Genomic DNA, 19,837 nt, shown 5'->3' with positions numbered 1-19,837 from the left:
AACAAGATAAATTTGAAATAAAATACTTATAAATTCCTGATGCACAGACACCAGCAATGCAGTGCAATGCAGGTCCACATCAGCTTCCTAATTTCTCTTTATTCTTTCTCATTCAGCAGTTGGTCAGTTGTCCTCCGCTGATGTTGTGTAATTCCCTTTGTCAGCAGTTCAGGGAGAGCGCTGGCAGGTTGGACAGGGATTAGAGATGGACAGCAAGAGCTGGGAAGTGTGAAGAAGGTTCTGCCAAATTTCAAGGCAATTGGACTGCTGAGAGGTGAGAGACTCAGACAAATCTGTGGTGGGAAATGGGGTTAGCAGAGGTGTTTTAATTTAGACCAGGATAATGAGCAGTTAGTGTGGAAACCAAAGGTGCTGAGCCTTGGGAAGGGTTGGTGCTTGTCCAGGGAAGGTGATTAACACTGGAAATACATCAAATTCTCCACTGATGAGGAGTTAGATCAGGTTTAGATCCTTTTAAAAATATTGGAGTTGAAGAACATGATCACATTTAATGCTGTGTGGCCTGTGCTGTGCAAAAGGTCCAAATGGATGGAAGGACTCCCTCAGTGCATGAGGAGCACTCCCAGGCTGAGGTTCAGAACAAAGCTGCTCCTTTGCAAACACTCCAGCTGATGTTGCTGCTTGGATAATCTGACTTTTCCATCAGTGGGGCTGGGATTTCTCTGGGGCTCTGCTCATCCCAGCTGTTTCCATTTGTTCAGCAGCTCCACAGTGGAGCCCTTCAAGGCTCTGGAAGTGCTCCCAGGAGAGTTTGCCATGGCAGAAGAAGCATTTCCATGCTGCCCCTTCCACTGCTCTGAGGTAACACACGAGGCAGCTCCGCTTTTGATTCTGAGAGTGTTTTTAGTGAAGGAAGCCTGCTGGAAGGAATTAGGGAAGACAAGTGGTGGGGTGTGGTTCCCTTTCGATGGATTTCTGTCCAAGTGTATTCTGAAGTTGTTTAACTGGTTATTTTTCCCTTCTTGTCTGTGTTTAAAGTGGGGGAATCCCCATTTACCTGCACTAGCAAGGGTATCAATTGAAAGAAACCCTGCCTTGCCATCCTTTCAGGGCTATCAGTGGATGGGGAATCCCCATTCTCTTGCTGAAACACATCAGGGAACGCCCTGTATGATGGGATTTTATTGGTTTGAAATGAGAGCAAGCCTTCAATTTTCATCATCAATCAGTTTAAATTGACAAGGAACTTCTGTTGTGCCTTATGTTTTAGGGTTTGAACTGGTAGAAAGCCCCACTGCTTCCATCATTTGAGGGATTTATATTGAGGGGCAAAAAAAGGGCTGGAAAGAAAAGGTGGCAAAAAAAAAAGCAACAAAAAAAAAGGGCTGTAAAGAAAGGGTGGCAAAAAAATACTGCAACATAAAAGGGGTTTATATTGAGGGGCAAAAAAAAGAGCTGGAAAGAAAAGGCGGCAAAAAAAAAGCAACAGAAAAAGGGTGGGGGAAAAGTTGGTAGAAAAAGGGTGAGAAAAGAAAAAAAGGTAGCAAAAACAGGAGGCCAAAAATGGCAGAAGATAAAAAGGACAAAACGTGGGGAAAAAAGGCAGCAAAAAATGGGGGGGGGAAGGGCAGAAAAAAACAGGAACAAATGAGACAAAAAAAGGGGGAAAATAGGGCAGTGAAAAAAGGGGGGAAGAGTTACAAAATTGAGATGTAATAATGGTGAAAGGTGACGTTTAAGAAGCAGGAAAGCTCTAGAAAGGTGAGGAGAAAAGGGTGCAAAGCATGAGCAGAAGAAGGATGGGAAATGTGAGGGATAAAGAACGGGACTCCCAGAGACACCCCCACACCTCAGGCCCCCTCCCAAATCCCACAGCCAGCCCCACCTAGCCCCAGGAGAGCCCCTGCAAAGCCCACAGCCAGCTGGGCCTGGATTCCTGCAGGAACACTGGGGAGCAGCTGGGCTCCTTGCAGCGGGATGGAAACAACGCCAGGGCTGGGAACGTGTGCCCACTGTGCTGCCAGGCTGGCAGGCAGCTGTGTGGGGCCGTGCCATGGCAAAGGGTCCTCAGCAGCTGCCAGGTTTCGGGGCTCCAGCTGTAGCTGAGGAGCAAAGGGATCAGTCCAGGCAGGAGAAATCCCATCGTGGGGTACTGCTGCAGAGTGTGGGTGTTTGGAGCAGAGCCTCTCCTCCTGCAGGCCAACGCTCCCAGATGGGAATTGCCCAGGGCACGAGGCTGGGAAGGGAAGAGCAGAGCTGGTGTGAAGGTAAAGCTCAGTTCACTCAGAGGGATCACACAGGCCACTTGAGCACTGTTACAGGTGGGAAACAGAAGAGGAGAGATTTCCAGGAAAGCCTTTGTAGCTTGGTGGGGAAAAGGAGTCATGATACCCAGTGGCTGCAGGGATGATGATCCACATTAGTTCAGGCCAGATTTCCTTTTTTTTTTTAATTGGTGAGGGTTATTAACCTTAGCTGCAGTGACAAGGCCAAATAGTTTTGGAATATATTCTAGTTTAATCTAGCTGTCCTCCCTGCTGCATACTCACAGCAGCCATATTTAACTGTCAGATGAGGTGTGAATTTGCTTCTGTCCCTATCCCAAATGTCATCCTTCCTGGTCTTTCAGCTTCTTTTTAATATGCTAGTAAATCTTCTGCGTCCCTCTGCAGTATTTCCAGGGGTAAAACCACTGAAGAGCACTACCTAAAGGCTGCTACCTGCAGCTGAGCACAGGGACCAGTGGGAAAGGATGTTGGATCAGCATTGTCTGTCCCTGTGCTGGTACTGTTCTCCCTGGGAGGGAGCTGGGAAATCTGTATTTCTGCTGCTGTGCTCCTCCTCATGTTTGTCACAGCTGATGACAGCCCGTTTTCTCACTGATGATTCTGGACCTCTGCGTGTACCTGCTGGCCTTGGAAATACCACTGGTGGTTATTAAGAAAGGAGAAGGCAAGTCCCACCAGTTCCGTGTGGAAATGGAATCGTGTGGCCGTCCCTCAGTGCAGCTCTTTTGGTGACAGCGGTCGGTGGCCATTCCTGGGGCAGTTCTGTTACCGTTTTTCCTTAGACCATTCTATTTTATTCCCTTCACACTTCCCACCCTTTTCCATGGCTCACTTCTTAACCAGCACTGCCCCCATGGTCCCTCGGGGCAGCTCCTTCAGAGACCCGGGGCCGTGTCCAGAGGCGCTGCTGCAGCCAGGGGAGGGGCAGGGCAAGACACATCACAACGCTGGCAGTGCTCAGGGTCTGTCAGCTTTGCAGGTCAGGCAGATCAAATGAATCCCAATTGTCAGAGATTTGCCCCACCTGCCATTTCTCCCCTCTTTTCCTGCAGGGATTTGACAGCTCCTGCTTTCCTGCCACAGAGCTGGAAAGCAAAATGCCCGCCTGCCCCATGGCCATCCCCGCCGCCTTCCACCGCTCCAGCCTTGTCCCTCTTTCTCTGCCCTTTCCTTGGCACCACTTTCTCCCTGCTCCTCTCCCTGCCAGCCGGCAGCAAAGACATTTCACCCGCTGGCAGCAGCTGCCTCCTCTCCCTCGCTCCCATTTTGCCCACTCGGAGCTCCTGGAGCCGCCTGCCCGCGGAGCCGGAGCCGCCGTGGGGCCGGGAATGGTGCAGGGAATGATGGCAGGGATTCTTGGGCTGGGCCGGGCCAGGTGCCCGGGGCCAGCAGAAGCGCTCTGTGCCTCTCCTGCTGCCCCGGGGCAGGCAACAGAACACAGCAGCAAAGGCTCGGGGCTCTCCAGAAAGGCAGCCAGAGATCTCTCACCCATCCTGGGCACAACAGGCCCGGACTGGGGAAACTGACTGAATTTATTATCAAACAACCCAGAGCAAGGCAATCAGTAGGCTGCCAAATCCTAAAAACAGACATTCCTCACACTCTTCTCTCCTTCCTGGGCTTCACTTTGTCCCCAGTTCCCTCGCTTCCTCCTCCCCACACAGTGGCATGGAGGGATGGGGTTGTTTCCTTGGAAAGACAGGGATCTGCTAAGGAAGGCAGGAGCCTCCCTTGCAGTGGAAAATGTAAAGCCCTTGCCTCTGAGTTATTACAATTCCAAAATTAAGGGGCTCTCAGGCAAAGATGTGAGAATACAATAAAACTTCTTTAACACTCTCTATAAAAGCAAACAAACAAAGCAAACAAGCACCACCAAGCAGAGCATTAACCCCAAACAGAACACAAATGCAGTCCACAGCGAATTCCCTGCCCCAAGCAGCCGCTCTGACCGTCCTCCTCCAAAGCTGAGAGAGAGAAAGACAGAGCCAGCAGCTGACAGAGCCTTCTTCACAGGCAGGTGCCTGATGCCAGAAGTGGGACTCCTGCTCAGCACGTGTCAGCTGCTCCTCTTCCTCTTCAAGAAAAGTGCAAAAGTGTCACACTCAGGCCAGTTTGTGATGATTTCCAAGAGGCCAGGGCGATTTGGATTTCCCATCTCAGCTTGTTGTGCCATGAGGGCACTGCACTCCCTGCAGGCAGCATGGGTGGCAGGATGGATTGCAGAGACGTTTCCTTTGCAGCCCCAGCCCAGCGCTGGCTCTGGGGATGGACAGGCACTGAGGTGACCCTGAGAGGCAGTGCAAGGCACAGGGTGCAGCTGAGGAAGGACAGCCCTGGGCTGGGCTGAGAGGGGAAGCTGGCACTGCCCAGCGTGGAGAAGGTCCTTTCTGCAGCCCCCGTCACAGGGGAGCTTGGGCCTTGCTGCAGACATACGGCTGCGGATTTGAGCACATCACACTCCTGAATTTCTTCTCAGCCAGGAACACGCAGTCGGAATTACCGAGGACAGGAACCCTGCAGGGAGGAGCAGAGGCAGCGCTGGCTGCCAGGGGAACACCTTGTGCCCCTGTCCGGCCAGGCCCTGCCCGGCTCCCCGGCACTCACCGGGAGCTGTAGCTGCTGCCGTCCCCCCAGTGCAGGCGCTGGCCCCGTCTGCGCAGCCCGAGCCAGTAATCGCCGTTCCCGCGGAGGCGGAAGAGCAAATCCTGCCCGGGAGAGAGGAGTGGCAGCTGCCCCGGCCCCTCGGGGGGACACGTGCCCGGGGCTGCCCCCGCACGCCGGGGCTCCTTCCCTGCAAGGCCCCGGCCCGGGGCTGCACCCCCAGCCCTACGAGCCCCGAGCCCGGCCCAGGAGCACCCCCAGGCTGCCCTCAGCCAGCCCGCACCGCCCGCAGCCCCTCACTCACCATGGCCCCCTCATCCTTGGCAATGGCCAGGGAGGCGTTGAGCTCGGAGCAGCGTTCCTGACCCTGCTCCCAGGTGCCGTAATCTCTTGAGAAGTAGTAGCAGACCCCCTTGTGCCCAACCCAGTCAAAGGGACAGCCCAGAACACACTGTGGAGTGGCAGCTGTCACTGGAGCCTGCGGTGCTGCAGGGGCAAGAGGAGAAGGTCTGAGCATTGCCCTCTGCAGGGAGCAGGGAAGCCCGCTCTGCCCCGAGGGGCTGGGCCCAGGCTGCTGCCCCTGCCTTACCTGCCAGCACAGCCAAGGCCACCAGCAGAGCCAGCAGCAGCAGCAGCAGCAGGATCAGCAGCGCCGTGCCCTCGGGATGGCGCCTGAGCCGTTCACCTGGAGCAGGAAAGAGCTGCTGGCTGCCAGAAGCAGAGCCGGCCCTGCAATCTGCTCAGCCCCTGCCCAGGAGCACAGCAGGAGCCCTCAGCCAGTGTGGCCCTCGCTCAGCTGGCAGCCAGAGAGCCCAGAGCCTGGGCACGGCCAGGGACACAGCTCTGGCCACAGCCAGGGACACAGCTGTGGGCACAGGCTGCAGCAGGAGAGCTGCACAGCCTTGGGGGCAGCTGGGGCTCTTGCTGCCAGCCACTGATGGGGCCCAGCAGAGCACCAGGCCTCGTCCACACCTCGGGAAACAGCCACACACCTGCCAGCCCTGGCCTTGGGAGGGGACACTGGCCCCTCCCTAGAGGCCCCAGGGGTGGCCCTGCACTCACCCAGGAATCTTCTGAGGTCCCTTTTGTGTTCGTTGCCGGTTGCTGATGTGCCCTGGGCAGCCAGGGGCTCCCTCACACTCCCATCCCTGCTGCAGAATCCACTCTCCACATCTTCACTCACTGCGCGCTCACAAGGGGCATCCCCCTGCTTGTGCCGAGTGGCTTCTTGTGCCCCAGGCAAGTGCGGAACCCCGGCTGCCGGTCCCTCCTGGAGATGCGGGGGCTCCTTCTCAACTTGAATGGAGCAGACATCACTCTCCTCCAGCTCACAGCCGACATCTCTCAGCGTGGAACAAATAGCAGCTTCCCACGGCGGCATCAGGAGCGCAGGTAAAGCCTTTGGGAGCTCGGCCTCGGGAGCAGCTTTACACCCCGGTGAAGGTATCCTGCAAGGGACACGATGAGCGGTCAGTGCTGGTGCCGGCCCTGCGGCAGCCCGAGGCTCGGCAGGGCGGTGGCAGCTCCGGCTGCGCTGTCCCCGCAGCCCCGGCCCCTGGGGCTCTGCAGCCGCCTCGCCGGGCTCCGCTGCCGCCGCCGCTCCGCTCCCGGGCACACACAGCGGGCACGGCCGCTGCCGCCGCGGGTTTGAGCCGAGGCTGTGGGAGAGCTTTTGGCGCGGGGAGCTCGCCTGCCGGCCGCCAAGGAGAGCAGATCGCTGGTAAGGAGCCGGCCGCTAGGGGATTCCATTCAACATCTGGGAAGCCGATCCTTAGGGGATCAATCGCGGGAAAATATCTGGCGGGACGGCCGCAGGGAGGTGAGACCGGCCCCAGTATCTGCCGGGCTGCTCAGCCCGAAGATGCGATCGGAGCCGGGAGCTGACGGACGCGGCGCGCCCGAGGCCGACAGGGGTTTTTCTCTGTCCCGAAAAAACTGCGCTAAGAAAAAGCGCCCAACGCCAGAAAAGCTGCTGAAGAACAGCAGCCCCTGGCAAGCGGCTTCTGGGGCTCTCAACAGGCGGCGGCTGCAGCCAGGGGAGGGACAGGGCAAGACACATCGAAACGCGGGCCGTGGCAGGCATCCGCCTGGGCTCGGTGTTTGTTGGCCTTTGCAGTCCAGGCAGATCAAATGAATCCCAATTGTCAGCGATTGCCACCACCTGCTATTTCTGCCCTCTTTTCCTGCAGGGATTTGACAGCTCTTGGTTTCCTCCCACAGAGCTGGAAAGCAAAATGCCCGCCTGCCCCATGGCCATCGCCGCCGCCTTCCACCGCTCCAGCCTTGTCCCTCTTTCTCTGCCCTTTCCTTGGCACCACTTTCTCCCTGCTCCTCTCCCTGCCAGCCGGCAGCAAAGACATTTCACCCGCTGGCAGCAGCTGCCTCCTCTCCCTCGCTCCCATTTTGCGCAATCGGAGCTCCTGGAGCCGCCTGCCCGCGGAGCCGGAGCCGCCGTGGGGCCGGGTAATGGTGCAGGGAATGATGGCAGGGATTCTTGGGCTGGGCCGGGCCAGGTGCCCGGGGCCAGCAGAAGCGCTCTGTGCCTCTCCAACTGCGCCTGGGCGCGCCTCCCTGCCCGCCGCCCCGCGGCCCCGCTCACCCGAACCCGCCACCGGCGCGGTCCGACCGTACCCCGCCGTCCTCATCGGACATCGCTCCCGCCGCGCGGACCGGACCCCGCCCTGTCCGAAAGTGCGGGCCCCGCCGTTCCCGCCGCCGGCCGCGCTCGGCCAGGCTCTACGGCTGGCACGGCTCAGCTCGCGGCGGCCGCGCCCCTGCACCGGGAGCTGCCGCCTGCTGCTGGCCCAGGGCAGCTGCGGCTCGGAGTCCGCCTGCCCAGGGCCGAGAAGCAGCAGCCCCGGGCTGCTGACCATCGTGCCCCACATTCCCTGCCCCGCCGCCTTGCAGCGCGGCCACCCCGGGCGCCGGCACGGCTGCTGGGGCTCCCTGCCTGCGAACGGGGGCACCCGGCACAAGGAACTCGCCACAACCCCTCCCCCCCCTCACTGCGATCCCCTCCGCCCGCAGCGAGCCCCGAGCTGGGGCACAACCGATCACGGGTCGCACCTGGGCTGGAGCCGCCTCCGAGCTCCGCCGCCGCCTCGCCGGGTGCTGCTGCTGGTGCTGGTGCTGGTGCTGCTGGTGCTGGTGCTGGTGCTGCTGCCGCTTCCACCACCGCTCCGGCGCCGACCGAACTGTGAGCACGGCCCGGGAAGCGGCAGTTTATATAGGGAAGTCAGAGTGGGAGGGATTTTGGCTGTGTTGCGCAACCAGCGGGCGGACAAGCACCCACGCGCGGTCCGACGGCGGACCGGGAGCGCTGTTTTGAGGCGCGGCCGTCGTGCCCGTCTCCCGGCGCTCCCCGCTGCCTGTCCCGGGATCGGTGGTGTCACCGCTCGGGCGCCTCGCACGGGGCGTCACTGCCCCCGGGCATCCGATCAGGGGATCGGAATCCGAGTCCCTGTGGCTGGGCTGAGCGCGACGCAAACCCGCTGTGGGTGTCGGAACGGCCCGCGCGGGGCTGCCCCGGCCCATCCCGAGCCCCGGGCCGCTCGCAGCTCGGCTTTCCCCGCTCGCAGCCGCCCCTCGCTGCCGCCGGCGCTCTCCCCGCTCCCGGGGCTCGGCTGTGCCCGGCGCGGCGGCTCCGGCTGCCCCCGGGCCACCTCCCTGCCCCCCGGGGCATCTGCCCGAAGGGCTCTGCCTGCCCCTGCTTACTGAAACCGCACGCTCCCTGTGTTAGAATGCCGTAAAAATGTGCTGAAATTCTTTTCTAACGTTCATCTTCTGCTTTTCGTGAACTCTGATTCCTCTGAGAATTGTTACTGGAGAGATTCAAAGCGGTAAATGCAGTGCCTCATTATTATTATTATTGTCATTATCTTTATGTGCAGCACAACCCGATCTAACTTCTTGAATAGAAATGCTGATAACATTTCCCATATGCCATTACACTAAATACAATCTTGAGAAGCTCCCGGTTTGTTGGACAGGTTTCCAAATTCTGCGTTGTTGTTTCTCTTGGTAAAATTGCTCTTTGAAAGGTCTTAGTAAATTTATGGTTCCATAAAATTTGCAACAACCATGAGTTTTTCTCAGTGTTATATTGCATAGGGTCAACGTATTTGTCACACTTCTTTAATCCCTCCAGTAAATCCATCATGCCATTATTTCAACCCTGCCTTATTAATATTCTCAGTGCCTTTTGGTATTAATCAACAGCAGAATAAGTTACATTTTGTAGTACCCAGAGCTTTTAAGGATATAGATTGTTAGTTGGGTTCTGTTTTATTTGAATACGATTTAATGTTGGTGTAGGAATGTGCCCCCTATGGACAGAGAGACAGAACCTTCCTCTGTCCCCCAAAAGGAAAGAGCCCAGAAGTTTCTCCCAGTGATCCGGTAGAAAAGTCACCGATAGGACCTTGGGACTTCACCTCAAGTTTGGGGACAGCTAATTGGCCATAAGCCAAAAGGTCCCGCCTGGGCCATTGAGTAGAAAAGCACAGAACAAAGAAGCCAAATCGCTTTTGTGAGGTGTCTTTACCAGGAGCACAAGCTTGTGGCACCTGGATCGCTTTGAGTTTGTTGTTTTGCCTTTATTAAACCTATTTTGTTCCTGACGCTGTCACATCAGCCTCCTGCTCCTTTTATGCCTCCCGATGAAAGCTGAGCTATTCTGGGGTGTAGTGTTGAGGGGTTGAGAGTTCATCAGATCAGCTCAAAACCCCCCGGGCAAAACGCTACAGGTAAGATTAAGCAAAGTTAGATCTGAGTAATGCTATGTTTTATTGCCCTGTGGAGTCATTTTTGTTAAGAGTCATTTATGTCAAGGTCGATTTCTGTCAGGTTTGAGCGTTGCTGAGCTTGGACGAGGTCAAGTTTCAGTCTTCTTCACTTTAAGCCATTTCATGTTCTGTTCCAGTTTTATAAGATCTATTTTTATTCAGCATTGGAGAGGTCAGCTTTAGGTTCTTTTAAGTGTACCTCTAATACTACTGATGTAACAGTGAATTACAATGCAATTAATTTGAAGTCCTGAGTTAATTTTGTTTAGATATGTTTGTCTACATTGCAAGATGTAGTTGTTTTCTTCTAGAGATAAGACAGGTCCAACTGAAGCAGCAGCGATGAAGCACTGATAAACACCTGCTGTTGGACAGAAGCAGACACAGTTTGCTGAGCCCTCGATCCTCTCCCAGCTCCCACAGGTGTCAGAGCTGCACTGCCCAACAGGATCAGTCACTGGGATCTCTTCTGTTTTCTCTCCCACAGCTAACACAGGACAGTGGCTGCTTGTTCTGCAGGATGCTGTTACCCACTGGAGCTGTTCAGAGTTTCACTGCTGTGGACACATGAATGCTGCAAGAATATTGTCCCAAATTCCTGAGGCGGTTCCTGCTGATCCATTGCTCCCATCACGGGGATTCACTGATTTTTATAACAGGCATTGTTCATAAGGTGTCATTGCCTTGTTTATAACTGGCTTTTCACAATCTTTGGCATGTCTTTGTGTGACTGTCTACAAGACACGTGTCCCTGTGGGCTCTGTCTGGTTTGCTCTCCAGCTGCAGGTGCATCTCTTTGAACAGGCTGTCTGCAGCCCTTCCCTGCACTGCCTGCTCAGCCTGGAGTCCCTTCTCTTGTTCCAGCAGGGCTGCTGGGCCTCGGCCCAGGGCTGGCTCATGGTTTCCTGTGGTTTCAGAGCTCCAGGATGAGATCCCTGGGCTCTGTCCAAAGCCTCACCTGAGCTGAGGCTCCTGTGCTCTTTGCCGCCCCTTTTGTGGCACATCCTTGTGGGACAGGGCTGTGAGCTGCTGAGGGCAAGGCTGCTTCTGCTCCGTGGCAATCAGACACAGCCCAGGAATTCCCACAGGAGCACTCCAGCAGTTTGCTGTGCTTGGGGCATCTCACAGCTGCTGTTACTGACAGACTTGCTTTTAGGGTGTGTGAGGGAGACCCTCCCAGTGAGGGTCTGGGCTCTGGCCGGGCCCTGGCTGGACCTGGTTGGAAAATGGCCAACAAACCCAGATGTTTTCTGCCTCAAAGCTCTCTTCAAGTCTCTTAGGCTTGGCAATTTGACCCTCTGACAATAGGACAGCTGGATCTGTTTTTAAGGTAAGCATGGACACATTTGAGCTTGTTGCGCCATGAGGGCACTGCACTCCCTGCAGGCAGCATGGGTGGCAGGATGGATTGCAGAGACGTTTCCTTTGCAGCCCCAGCCCAGCGCTGGCTCTGGGCATGGACAGGCACTGAGGTGACCCTGAGAGGCAGTGCAAGGCACAGGGTGCAGCTGAGGAAGGACAGCCCTGGGCTGCGCTGAGAGGGGAAGCTGGCACTGCCCAGCGTGGAGAAGCTCCTTTCTGCAGCCCCCGTCACAGGGGAGCTTGGGCCTTGCTGCAGACATACGGCTGTGGATTTGAGCACATCACACTCCTGAATTTCTTCTCAGCCAGGTACACGCAGTCGGAATTGCCGAGGACAGGAACCCTGCAGGGAGGAGCAGAGGCAGCGCTGGCTGCCAGGGGAACACCTTGTGCCCCTGTCCGGCCAGGCCCTGCCCGGCTCCCCGGCACTCACCGGGAGCTGTAGCTGCTGCCGTCCCCCCAGTGCAGGCGCTGGCCCCGTCTGCGCAGCCCGAGCCAGTAATCGCCGTTCCCGCGGAGGCGGAAGAGCAAATCCTGCCCGGGAGAGAGGAGTGGCAGCTGCCCCGGCCCCTCGGGGGGACACGTGCCCGGGGCTGCCCCCGCACGCCGGGGCTCCTTCCCTGCAAGGCCCCGGCCCGGGGCTGCACCCCCAGCCCTACGAGCCCCGAGCCCGGCCCAGGAGCACCCCCAGGCTGCCCTCAGCCAGCCCGCACCGCCCGCAGCCCCTCACTCACCATGGCCTCCTCATCCTTGGCAATGGCCAGGGAGGCGTTCAGCTCGGAGCAGCGTTCCTGACCCTGCTCCCAGGTGCCGTAATCCCTTGAGAAGTAGTAGCAGACCCCCTTGTGCCCAATCCAGTCAAAGGGACAGCCCAGAACACACTGTGGAGTGGCAGCTGTCACTGGAGCCTGCGGAGCTGCAGGGGCAAGAGGAGAAGGTCTGAGCATTGCCCTCTGCAGGGAGCAGGGAGCCCGCTCTGCCCCGAGGGGCTGGGCCCAGGCTGCTGCCCCTGCCTTACCTGCCAGCACAGCCAAGGCCACCAGCAGAGCCAGCAGCAGCAGCAGCAGCAGCAGGATCAGCAGCGCCGTGCCCTCGGGATGGCGCCTGAGCCGTTCACCTGGAGCAGGAAAGAGCTGCTGGCTGCCAGAAGCAGAGCCGGCCCTGCAATCTGCTCAGCCCCTGCCCAGGGAGCACAGCAGGGAGCCCTCAGCCAGTGTGGCCCTCGCTCAGCTGGCAGCCAGAGAGCCCAGAGCCTGGGCACGGCCAGGGACACAGCTCTGGCCACAGCCAGGGACACAGCTGTGGGCACAGGCTGCAGCAGGAGAGCTGCACAGCCTTGGGGGCAGCTGGGGCTCTTGCTGCCAGCCACTGATGGGGCCCAGCAGAGCACCAGGCCTCTTCCACACCTCGGGAAACAGCCACACACCTGCCAGCCCTGCCCTTGGGAGGGGACCCTGGCCCCACCCTAGAGGCCCCAGGGGCGGCCCTGCACTCACCCAGGAATCTTCTGAGGTCCCTTTTGTGTTCGTTGCCGGTTGCTGATGTGCCCTGGGCAGCCAGGGGCTCCCTCACACTCCCATCCCTGCTGCAGAATCCACTCTCCACATCTTCACTCACTGCGCGCTCACAAGGGGCATCCCCCTGCTTGTGCCGAGTGGCTTCTTGTGCCTCAGGCAAGAGTGGAACCCCGGCTGCCGGTCCGTCCTGGAGATGCGGGGGCTCATTCTCTACTTGAATGGAGCAGACATCACTCTCCTCCTTCTCACAGCCGACATCTCTCGGCGTGGAACAAATAGCAGCTTTCCCCGGCGGCATCAGGAGCGCTGGCAAAGCCTTTGGGAGCTCGGCCTCGGGAGCAGCTTTACACCCAGGTGAAGGTATCCTGCAAGGGACACGATGAGCGGTCAGTGCTGCTGCCGGCCCTGCGGGAGCCCGAGTCTCGGCAGGGCGGTGGCAGCTCCGGCTGCGCTGTCCCCGCAGCCCCGGCCCCTGGGGCTCTGCAGCCGCCTCGCCGGGCTCCGCTGCCGCCGCCGCTCCGCTCCCGGGCACACACAGCGGGCACGGCCGCTGCCGCCGCGGGTTTGAGCCGAGGCTGTGGGAGAGCTTTTGGCGCGGGGAGCTCGCCTGCCGGCCGCCAAGGAGAGCAGATCGCTGGTAAGGAGCCGGCCGCTGGGGGATTCCATTCAACATCTGGGAAGCCGATCCTTAGGGGATCAATCGCGGGAAAATATCTGGCGGGACGGCCGCAGGGAGGTGAGACCGGCCCCAGTATCTGCCGGGCCGCTCGGCCCGAAGATGCGATCGGAGCCGGGAGCTGACGGACGCGGCGCGCCCGAGGCCGACAGGGGTTTTTCTCTGTCCCGAAAAAACTGCGCTAAGAAAAAGCGCCTAACGCCAGAAAAGCTGCTGAAGAACAGCAGCCCCTGGCAAGCGGCTTCTGGGGCTCTCAACAGGCGGCGGCTGCAGCCAGGGGAGGGACAGGGCAAGACACATCGAAACGCGGGCCGTGGCAGGCATCCGCCTGGGCTCGGTGTTTGTTGGCCTTTGCAGGTCAGGCAGATCAAATGAATCCAAATTGTCAGCGATTGCCACCACCTGCTATTTCTGCCCTCTTTTCCTGCAGGGATTTGACAGCTCTTGGTTTCCTCCCACAGAGCTGGAAAGCAAAATGCCCGCCTGCCCCATGGCCATCCCCGCCGCCTTCCACCGCTCCAGCCTTGTCCCTCTTTCTCTGCCCTTTCCTTGGCACCACTTTCTCCCTGCTCCTCTCCCTGCCAGCCGGCAGCAAAGACATTTCACCCGCTGGCAGCAGCTGCCTCCTCTCCCTCGCTCCCATTTTGCGCAATCGGAGCTCCTGGAGCCGCCTGCCCGCGGAGCCGGAGCCGCCGTGGGGCCGGGTAATGGTGCAGGGAATGATGGCAGGGATTCTTGGGCTGGGCCGGGCCAGGTGCCCGGGGCCAGCAGAAGCGCTCTGTGCCTCTCCAACTGCGCCTGGGCGCGCCTCCCTGCCCGCCGCCCCGCGGCCCCGCTCACCCGAACCCGCCACCGGCGCGGTCCGACCGTACCCCGCCGTCCTCATCGGACATCGCTCCCGCCGCGCGGACCGGACCCCGCCCTGTCCGAAAGTGCGGGCCCCGCCGTTCCCGCCGCCGGCCGCGCTCGGCCAGGCTCTACGGCTGGCACGGCTCAGCTCGCGGCGGCCGCGCCCCTGCACCGGGAGCTGCCGCCTGCTGCTGGCCCAGGGCAGCTGCGGCTCGGAGTCCGCCTGCCCAGGGCCGAGAAGCAGCAGCCCCGGGCTGCTGACCATCGTGCCCCACATTCCCTGCCCCGCCGCCTTGCAGCGCGGCCACCCCAGGCGCCGGCACGGCCGCTGGGGCTCCCTGCCTGCGAACGGGGGCACCCGGCACAAGGAACTTGCCAGAACCCCCCCGCCCCTCACTGCGATCCCCTCCGCCCGCAGCGAGCCCCGAGCTGGGGCACAACCGATCACGGGTCGCACCTGGGCTGGAGCCGCCTCCGATCTCCGCAGCCGCCGCGCCGGGTGCTGGTGCTGCTGGTGCTGGTGCTGCTGGTGCTGCTGGTGCTGCTGGTGCTGCTGGTGCTGCTGGTGCTGCTGGTGCTGCTGCTGCTAGTGCTGGTGCTGCTGCTGCTGCCGCTTCCACCACCGCTCCGGCGCCGACCGAACTGTGAGCACGGCCCGGGAAGCGGCAGTTTATATAGGGAAGTCAGAGTGGGAGGGATTTTGGCTGTGTTGCGCAACCAGCGGGCGGACAAGCACCCACGCGCGGTCCGACGGCGGACCGGGAGCGCTGTTTTGAGGCGCGGCCGTCGTGCCCGTCTCCCGGCGCTCCCCGCTGCCTGTCCCGGGATCGGTGGTGTCACCGCTCGGGCGCCTCGCACGGGGCGTCACTGCCCCCGGGCATCCGATCAGGGGATCGGAATCCGAGTCCCTGTGGCTGGGCTGAGCGCGACGCAAACCCGCTGTGGGTGTCGGAACGGCCCGCGCGGGGCTGCCCCGGCCCATCCCGAGCCCCGGGCCGCTCGCAGCTCGGCTTTCCCCGCTCGCAGCCGCCCCTCGCTGCCGCCGGCGCTCTCCCCGCTCCCGGGGCTCGGCTGTGCCCGGCGCGGCGGCTCCGGCTGCCCCCGGGCCACCTCCCTGCCCCCCGGGGCATCTGCCCGAAGGGCTCTGCCTGCCCCTGCTTACTGAAACCGCACGCTCCCTGTGTTAGAATGCCGTAAAAATGTGCTGAAATTCTTTTCTAACGTTCATCTTCTGCTTTTCGTGAACTCTGATTCCTCTGAAAATTGTTACTGGAGAGATTCAAAGCGGTAAATGCAGTGCCTCATTATTATTATTATTGTCATTATCTTTATGTGCAGCACAACCCGATCTAACTTCTTGAATAGAAATGCTGATAACATTTCCCATATGCCATTACACTAAATACAATCTTGAGAAGCTCCCGGTTTGTTGGACAGGTTTCCAAATTCTGCGTTGTTGTTTCTCTTGGTAAAATTGCTCTTTGAAAGGTCTTAGTAAATTTATGGTTCCATAAAATTTGCAACAACCATGAGTTTTTCTCAGTGTTATATTGCATAGGGTCAACGTATTTGTCACACTTCTTTAATCCCTCCAGTAAATCCATCATGCCATTATTTCAACCCTGCCTTATTAATATTCTCAGTGCCTTTTGGTATTAATCAACAGCAGAATAAGTTACATTTTGTAGTACCCAGAGCTTTTAAGGATATAGATTGTTAGTTGGGTTCTGTTTTATTTGAATACGATTTAATGTTGGTGTAGGAATGTGCCCCCTATGGACAGAGAGACAGAACCTTCCTCTGTCCCCCAAAAGGAAAGAGCCCAGAAGTTTCTCCCAGTGATCCGGTAGAAAAGTCACCGATAGGACCTTGGGACTTCACCTCAAGTTTGGGGACAGCTAATTGGCCATAAGCCAAAAGGTCCCGCCTGGGCCATTGAGTAGAAAAGCACAGAACAAAGAAGCCAAATCGCTTTTGTGAGGTGTCTTTACCAGGAGCACAAGCTTGTGGCACCTGGATCGCTTTGAGTTTGTTGTTTTGCCTTTATTAAACCTATTTTGTTCCTGACGCTGTCACATCAGCCTCCTGCTCCTTTTATGCCTCCCGATGAAAGCTGAGCTATTCTGGGGTGTAGTGTTGAGGGGTTGAGAGTTCATCAGATCAGCTCAAAACCCCCCGGGCAAAACGCTACAGGTAAGATTAAGCAAAGTTAGATCTGAGTAATGCTATGTTTTATTGCCCTGTGGAGTCATTTTTGTTAAGAGTCATTTATGTCAAGGTCGATTTCTGTCAGGTTTGAGCGTTGCTGAGCTTGGACGAGGTCAAGTTTCAGTCTTCTTCACTTTAAGCCATTTCATGTTCTGTTCCAGTTTTATAAGATCTATTTTTATTCAGCATTGGAGAGGTCAGCTTTAGGTTCTTTTAAGTGTACCTCTAATACTACTGATGTAACAGTGAATTACACTGCAATTAATTTCAATTCCTACGTTAATTTTGTTTAGATATGTTTGTCTACATTGCAAGATGTAGTTGTTTTCTTCTAGAGATAAGACAGGTCCAACTGAAGCAGCAGCGATGAAGCACTGATAAACACCTGCTGTTGGACAGAAGCAGACACAGTTTGCTGAGCCCTCGATCCTCTCCCAGCTCCCACAGGTGTCAGAGCTGCACTGCCCAACAGGATCAGTCACTGGGATCTCTTCTGTTTTCTCTCCCACAGCTAACACAGGACAGTGGCTGCTTGTTCTGCAGGATGCTGTTACCCACTGGAGCTGTTCAGAGTTTCACTGCTGTGGACACATGAATGCTGCAAGAATATTGTCCCAAATTCCTGAGGCGGTTCCTGCTGATCCATTGCTCCCATCACGGGGATTCACTGATTTTTAGAACAGGCATTGTTCATAAGGTGTCATTGCCTTGTTTATAACTGGCTTTTCACAATCTTTGGCGTGTCTTTGTGTGACTGTCTACAAGACACGTGTCCCTGTGGGCTCTGTCTGGTTTGCTCTCCAGCTGCAGGTGCATCTCTTTGAACAGGCTGTCTGCAGCCCTTCCCTGCACTGCCTGCTCAGCCTGGAGTCCCTTCTCTTGTTCCAGCAGCGCTGCTGGGCCTCGGCCCAGGGCTGGCTCATGGTTTCCTGTGGTTTCAGAGCTCCAGGATGAGATCCCTGGGCTCTGTCCAAAGCCTCACCTGAGCTGAGGCTCCTGTGCTCTTTGCCGCCCCTTTTGTGGCACATCCTTGTGGGACAGGGCTGTGAGCTGCTGAGGGCAAGGCTGCTTCTGCTCCGTGGCAATCAGACACAGCCCAGGAATTCCCACAGGAGCACTCCAGCAGTTTGCTGTGCTTGGGGCATCTCACAGCTGCTGTTACTGACAGACTTGCTTTTAGGGTGTGTGAGGGAGACCCTCCCAGTGAGGGTCTGGGCTCTGGCCGGGCCCTGGCTGGACCTGGTTGGAAAATGGCCAACAAACCCAGATGTTTTCTGCCTCAAAGCTCTCTTCAAGTCTCTTAGGCTTGGCAATTTGACCCTCTGACAATAGGACAGCTGGATCTGTTTTTAAGGTAAGCATGGACACATTTGAGCTTGTTGCGCCATGAGGGCACTGCACTCCCTGCAGGCAGCATGGGTGGCAGGATGGATTGCAGAGACGTTTCCTTTGCAGCCCCAGCCCAGCGCTGGCTCTGGGCATGGACAGGCACTGAGGTGACCCTGAGAGGCAGTGCAAGGCACAGGGTGCAGCTGAGGAAGGACAGCCCTGGGCTGCGCTGAGAGGGGAAGCTGGCACTGCCCAGCGTGGAGAAGCTCCTTTCTGCAGCCCCCGTCACAGGGGAGCTTGGGCCTTGCTGCAGACATACGGCTGTGGATTTGAGCACATCACACTCCTGAATTTCTTCTCAGCCAGGTACACGCAGTCGGAATTGCCGAGGACAGGAACCCTGCAGGGAGGAGCAGAGGCAGCGCTGGCTGCCAGGGGAACACCTTGTGCCCCTGTCCGGCCAGGCCCTGCCCGGCTCCCCGGCACTCACCGGGAGCTGTAGCTGCTGCCGTCCCCCCAGTGCAGGCGCTGGCCCCGTCTGCGCAGCCCGAGCCAGTAATCGCCGTTCCCGCGGAGGCGGAAGAGCAAATCCTGCCCGGGAGAGAGGAGTGGCAGCTGCCCCGGCCCCTCGGGGGGACACGTGCCCGGGGCTGCCCCCGCACGCCGGGGCTCCTTCCCTGCAAGGCCCCGGCCCGGGGCTGCACCCCCAGCCCTACGAGCCCCGAGCCCGGCCCAGGAGCACCCCCAGGCTGCCCTCAGCCAGCCCGCACCGCCCGCAGCCCCTCACTCACCATGGCCTCCTCATCCTTGGCAATGGCCAGGGAGGCGTTCAGCTCGGAGCAGCGTTCCTGACCCTGCTCCCAGGTGCCGTAATCCCTTGAGAAGTAGTAGCAGACCCCCTTGTGCCCAATCCAGTCAAAGGGACAGCCCAGAACACACTGTGGAGTGGCAGCTGTCACTGGAGCCTGCGGAGCTGCAGGGGCAAGAGGAGAAGGTCTGAGCATTGCCCTCTGCAGGGAGCAGGGAGCCCGCTCTGCCCCGAGGGGCTGGGCCCAGGCTGCTGCCCCTGCCTTACCTGCCAGCACAGCCAAGGCCACCAGCAGAGCCAGCAGCAGCAGCAGCAGCAGCAGGATCAGCAGCGCCGTGCCCTCGGGATGGCGCCTGAGCCGTTCACCTGGAGCAGGAAAGAGCTGCTGGCTGCCAGAAGCAGAGCCGGCCCTGCAATCTGCTCAGCCCCTGCCCAGGGAGCACAGCAGGGAGCCCTCAGCCAGTGTGGCCCTCGCTCAGCTGGCAGCCAGAGAGCCCAGAGCCTGGGCACGGCCAGGGACACAGCTCTGGCCACAGCCAGGGACACAGCTGTGGGCACAGGCTGCAGCAGGAGAGCTGCACAGCCTTGGGGGCAGCTGGGGCTCTTGCTGCCAGCCACTGATGGGGCCCAGCAGAGCACCAGGCCTCTTCCACACCTCGGGAAACAGCCACACACCTGCCAGCCCTGCCCTTGGGAGGGGACCCTGGCCCCACCCTAGAGGCCCCAGGGGCGGCCCTGCACTCACCCAGGAATCTTCTGAGGTCCCTTTTGTGTTCGTTGCCGGTTGCTGATGTGCCCTGGGCAGCCAGGGGCTCCCTCACACTCCCATCCCTGCTGCAGAATCCACTCTCCACATCTTCACTCACTGCGCGCTCACAAGGGGCATCCCCCTGCTTGTGCCGAGTGGCTTCTTGTGCCTCAGGCAAGAGTGGAACCCCGGCTGCCGGTCCGTCCTGGAGATGCGGGGGCTCATTCTCTACTTGAATGGAGCAGACATCACTCTCCTCCTTCTCACAGCCGACATCTCTCGGCGTGGAACAAATAGCAGCTTTCCCCGGCGGCATCAGGAGCGCTGGCAAAGCCTTTGGGAGCTCGGCCTCGGGAGCAGCTTTACACCCAGGTGAAGGTATCCTGCAAGGGACACGATGAGCGGTCAGTGCTGCTGCCGGCCCTGCGGGAGCCCGAGGCTCGGCAGGGCGGTGGCAGCTCCGGCTGCGCTGTCCCCGCAGCCCCGGCCCCTGGGGCTCTGCAGCCGCCTCGCCGGGCTCCGCTGCCGCCGCCGCTCCGCTCCCGGGCACACACAGCGGGCACGGCCGCTGCCGCCGCGGGTTTGAGCCGAGGCTGTGGGAGAGCTTTTGGCGCGGGGAGCTCGCCTGCCGGCCGCCAAGGAGAGCAGATCGCTGGTAAGGAGCCGGCCGCTGGGGGATTCCATTCAACATCTGGGAAGCCGATCC

General features: G+C 59.0%; 3 protein-coding genes and 1 long non-coding RNA gene across 4 annotated transcripts; 1 reads left to right on the top strand and 3 right to left on the bottom strand.

The window, feature by feature from the left end:
• Positions 1 to 4,096: 4,096 nt before the first annotated feature.
• On the bottom strand, positions 4,097 to 14,552 carry LOC119702819 (C-type lectin domain family 2 member D-like). The gene is made up of 6 exons (XM_038141452.1): positions 14,496 to 14,552; positions 5,913 to 6,298; positions 5,440 to 5,535; positions 5,155 to 5,336; positions 4,854 to 4,954; positions 4,097 to 4,763 (listed from the first exon to the last, which is right to left on the bottom strand). Exons 2-6 carry the CDS (start codon positions 6,229 to 6,231, stop codon positions 4,649 to 4,651), a joined length of 813 nt encoding a protein of 270 aa, XP_037997380.1. The 5' UTR covers positions 6,232 to 6,298; positions 14,496 to 14,552; the 3' UTR covers positions 4,097 to 4,648.
• On the bottom strand, positions 11,066 to 12,826 carry LOC119702818 (C-type lectin domain family 2 member D-like). Its single transcript, XM_038141451.1, has 5 exons — positions 12,493 to 12,826; positions 12,015 to 12,113; positions 11,731 to 11,912; positions 11,430 to 11,530; positions 11,066 to 11,339 (listed from the first exon to the last, which is right to left on the bottom strand). Exons 1-5 carry the CDS (start codon positions 12,809 to 12,811, stop codon positions 11,225 to 11,227), a joined length of 816 nt encoding a protein of 271 aa, XP_037997379.1. The 5' UTR covers positions 12,812 to 12,826; the 3' UTR covers positions 11,066 to 11,224.
• Positions 14,553 to 15,698: 1,146 nt separating the features above from the next.
• LOC119702839 lies at positions 15,699 to 16,980 on the top strand. Its single transcript, XR_005257461.1, has 2 exons — positions 15,699 to 15,794; positions 16,232 to 16,980. It is a non-coding gene; the product is annotated as an uncharacterized LOC119702839 (long non-coding RNA).
• Positions 16,981 to 17,672: 692 nt separating this feature from the next.
• LOC119702799 (C-type lectin domain family 2 member D2-like) lies at positions 17,673 to 19,837 on the bottom strand. The gene is made up of 5 exons (XM_038141421.1): positions 19,129 to 19,837; positions 18,651 to 18,749; positions 18,367 to 18,548; positions 18,066 to 18,166; positions 17,673 to 17,975 (listed from the first exon to the last, which is right to left on the bottom strand). The coding sequence occupies exons 1-5, from the start codon at positions 19,820 to 19,822 to the stop codon at positions 17,861 to 17,863; spliced, it is 1,191 nt and encodes a 396-aa protein (XP_037997349.1). The 5' UTR covers positions 19,823 to 19,837; the 3' UTR covers positions 17,673 to 17,860.

This window comes from Motacilla alba, chromosome 6 (genome assembly GCF_015832195.1).
Source record: "Motacilla alba alba isolate MOTALB_02 chromosome 6, Motacilla_alba_V1.0_pri, whole genome shotgun sequence".
In the NCBI taxonomy this organism is placed as follows: Eukaryota; Metazoa; Chordata; class Aves; order Passeriformes; family Motacillidae; genus Motacilla; species Motacilla alba.
The sequence above is the reverse complement of the archived record's forward strand: the minus strand, read 5'-3'. Positions and strand labels throughout refer to the sequence as shown.

Coding starts and splice junctions, on each gene's coding strand:
- LOC119702799 (XM_038141421.1), bottom strand. CDS start 19,822: ATGTTGAATGGAATCCCCCAGCGGCCGGCTCCTTACCAGCGATCTGCT. Junction 18,167..18,366: donor CCAAGGATGAGGAGGCCATG/GTGAGTGAGGGG, acceptor TCTCCCGGGCAG/GATTTGCTCTTCCGCCTCCG. Junction 17,976..18,065: donor GGCAGCAGCTACAGCTCCCG/GTGAGTGCCGGG, acceptor TCCTCCCTGCAG/GGTTCCTGTCCTCGGCAATT.
- LOC119702819 (XM_038141452.1), bottom strand. CDS start 6,231: ATGCCGCCGTGGGAAGCTGCTATTTGTTCCACGCTGAGAGATGTCGGC. Junction 5,536..5,912: donor GGACCTCAGAAGATTCCTGG/GTGAGTGCAGGG, acceptor TTCCTGCTCCAG/GTGAACGGCTCAGGCGCCAT. Junction 4,955..5,154: donor CCAAGGATGAGGGGGCCATG/GTGAGTGAGGGG, acceptor TCTCCCGGGCAG/GATTTGCTCTTCCGCCTCCG.
- LOC119702818 (XM_038141451.1), bottom strand. CDS start 12,811: ATGCCGCCGGGGAAAGCTGCTATTTGTTCCACGCCGAGAGATGTCGGC. Junction 12,114..12,492: donor GGACCTCAGAAGATTCCTGG/GTGAGTGCAGGG, acceptor TTCCTGCTCCAG/GTGAACGGCTCAGGCGCCAT. Junction 11,340..11,429: donor GGCAGCAGCTACAGCTCCCG/GTGAGTGCCGGG, acceptor TCCTCCCTGCAG/GGTTCCTGTCCTCGGCAATT.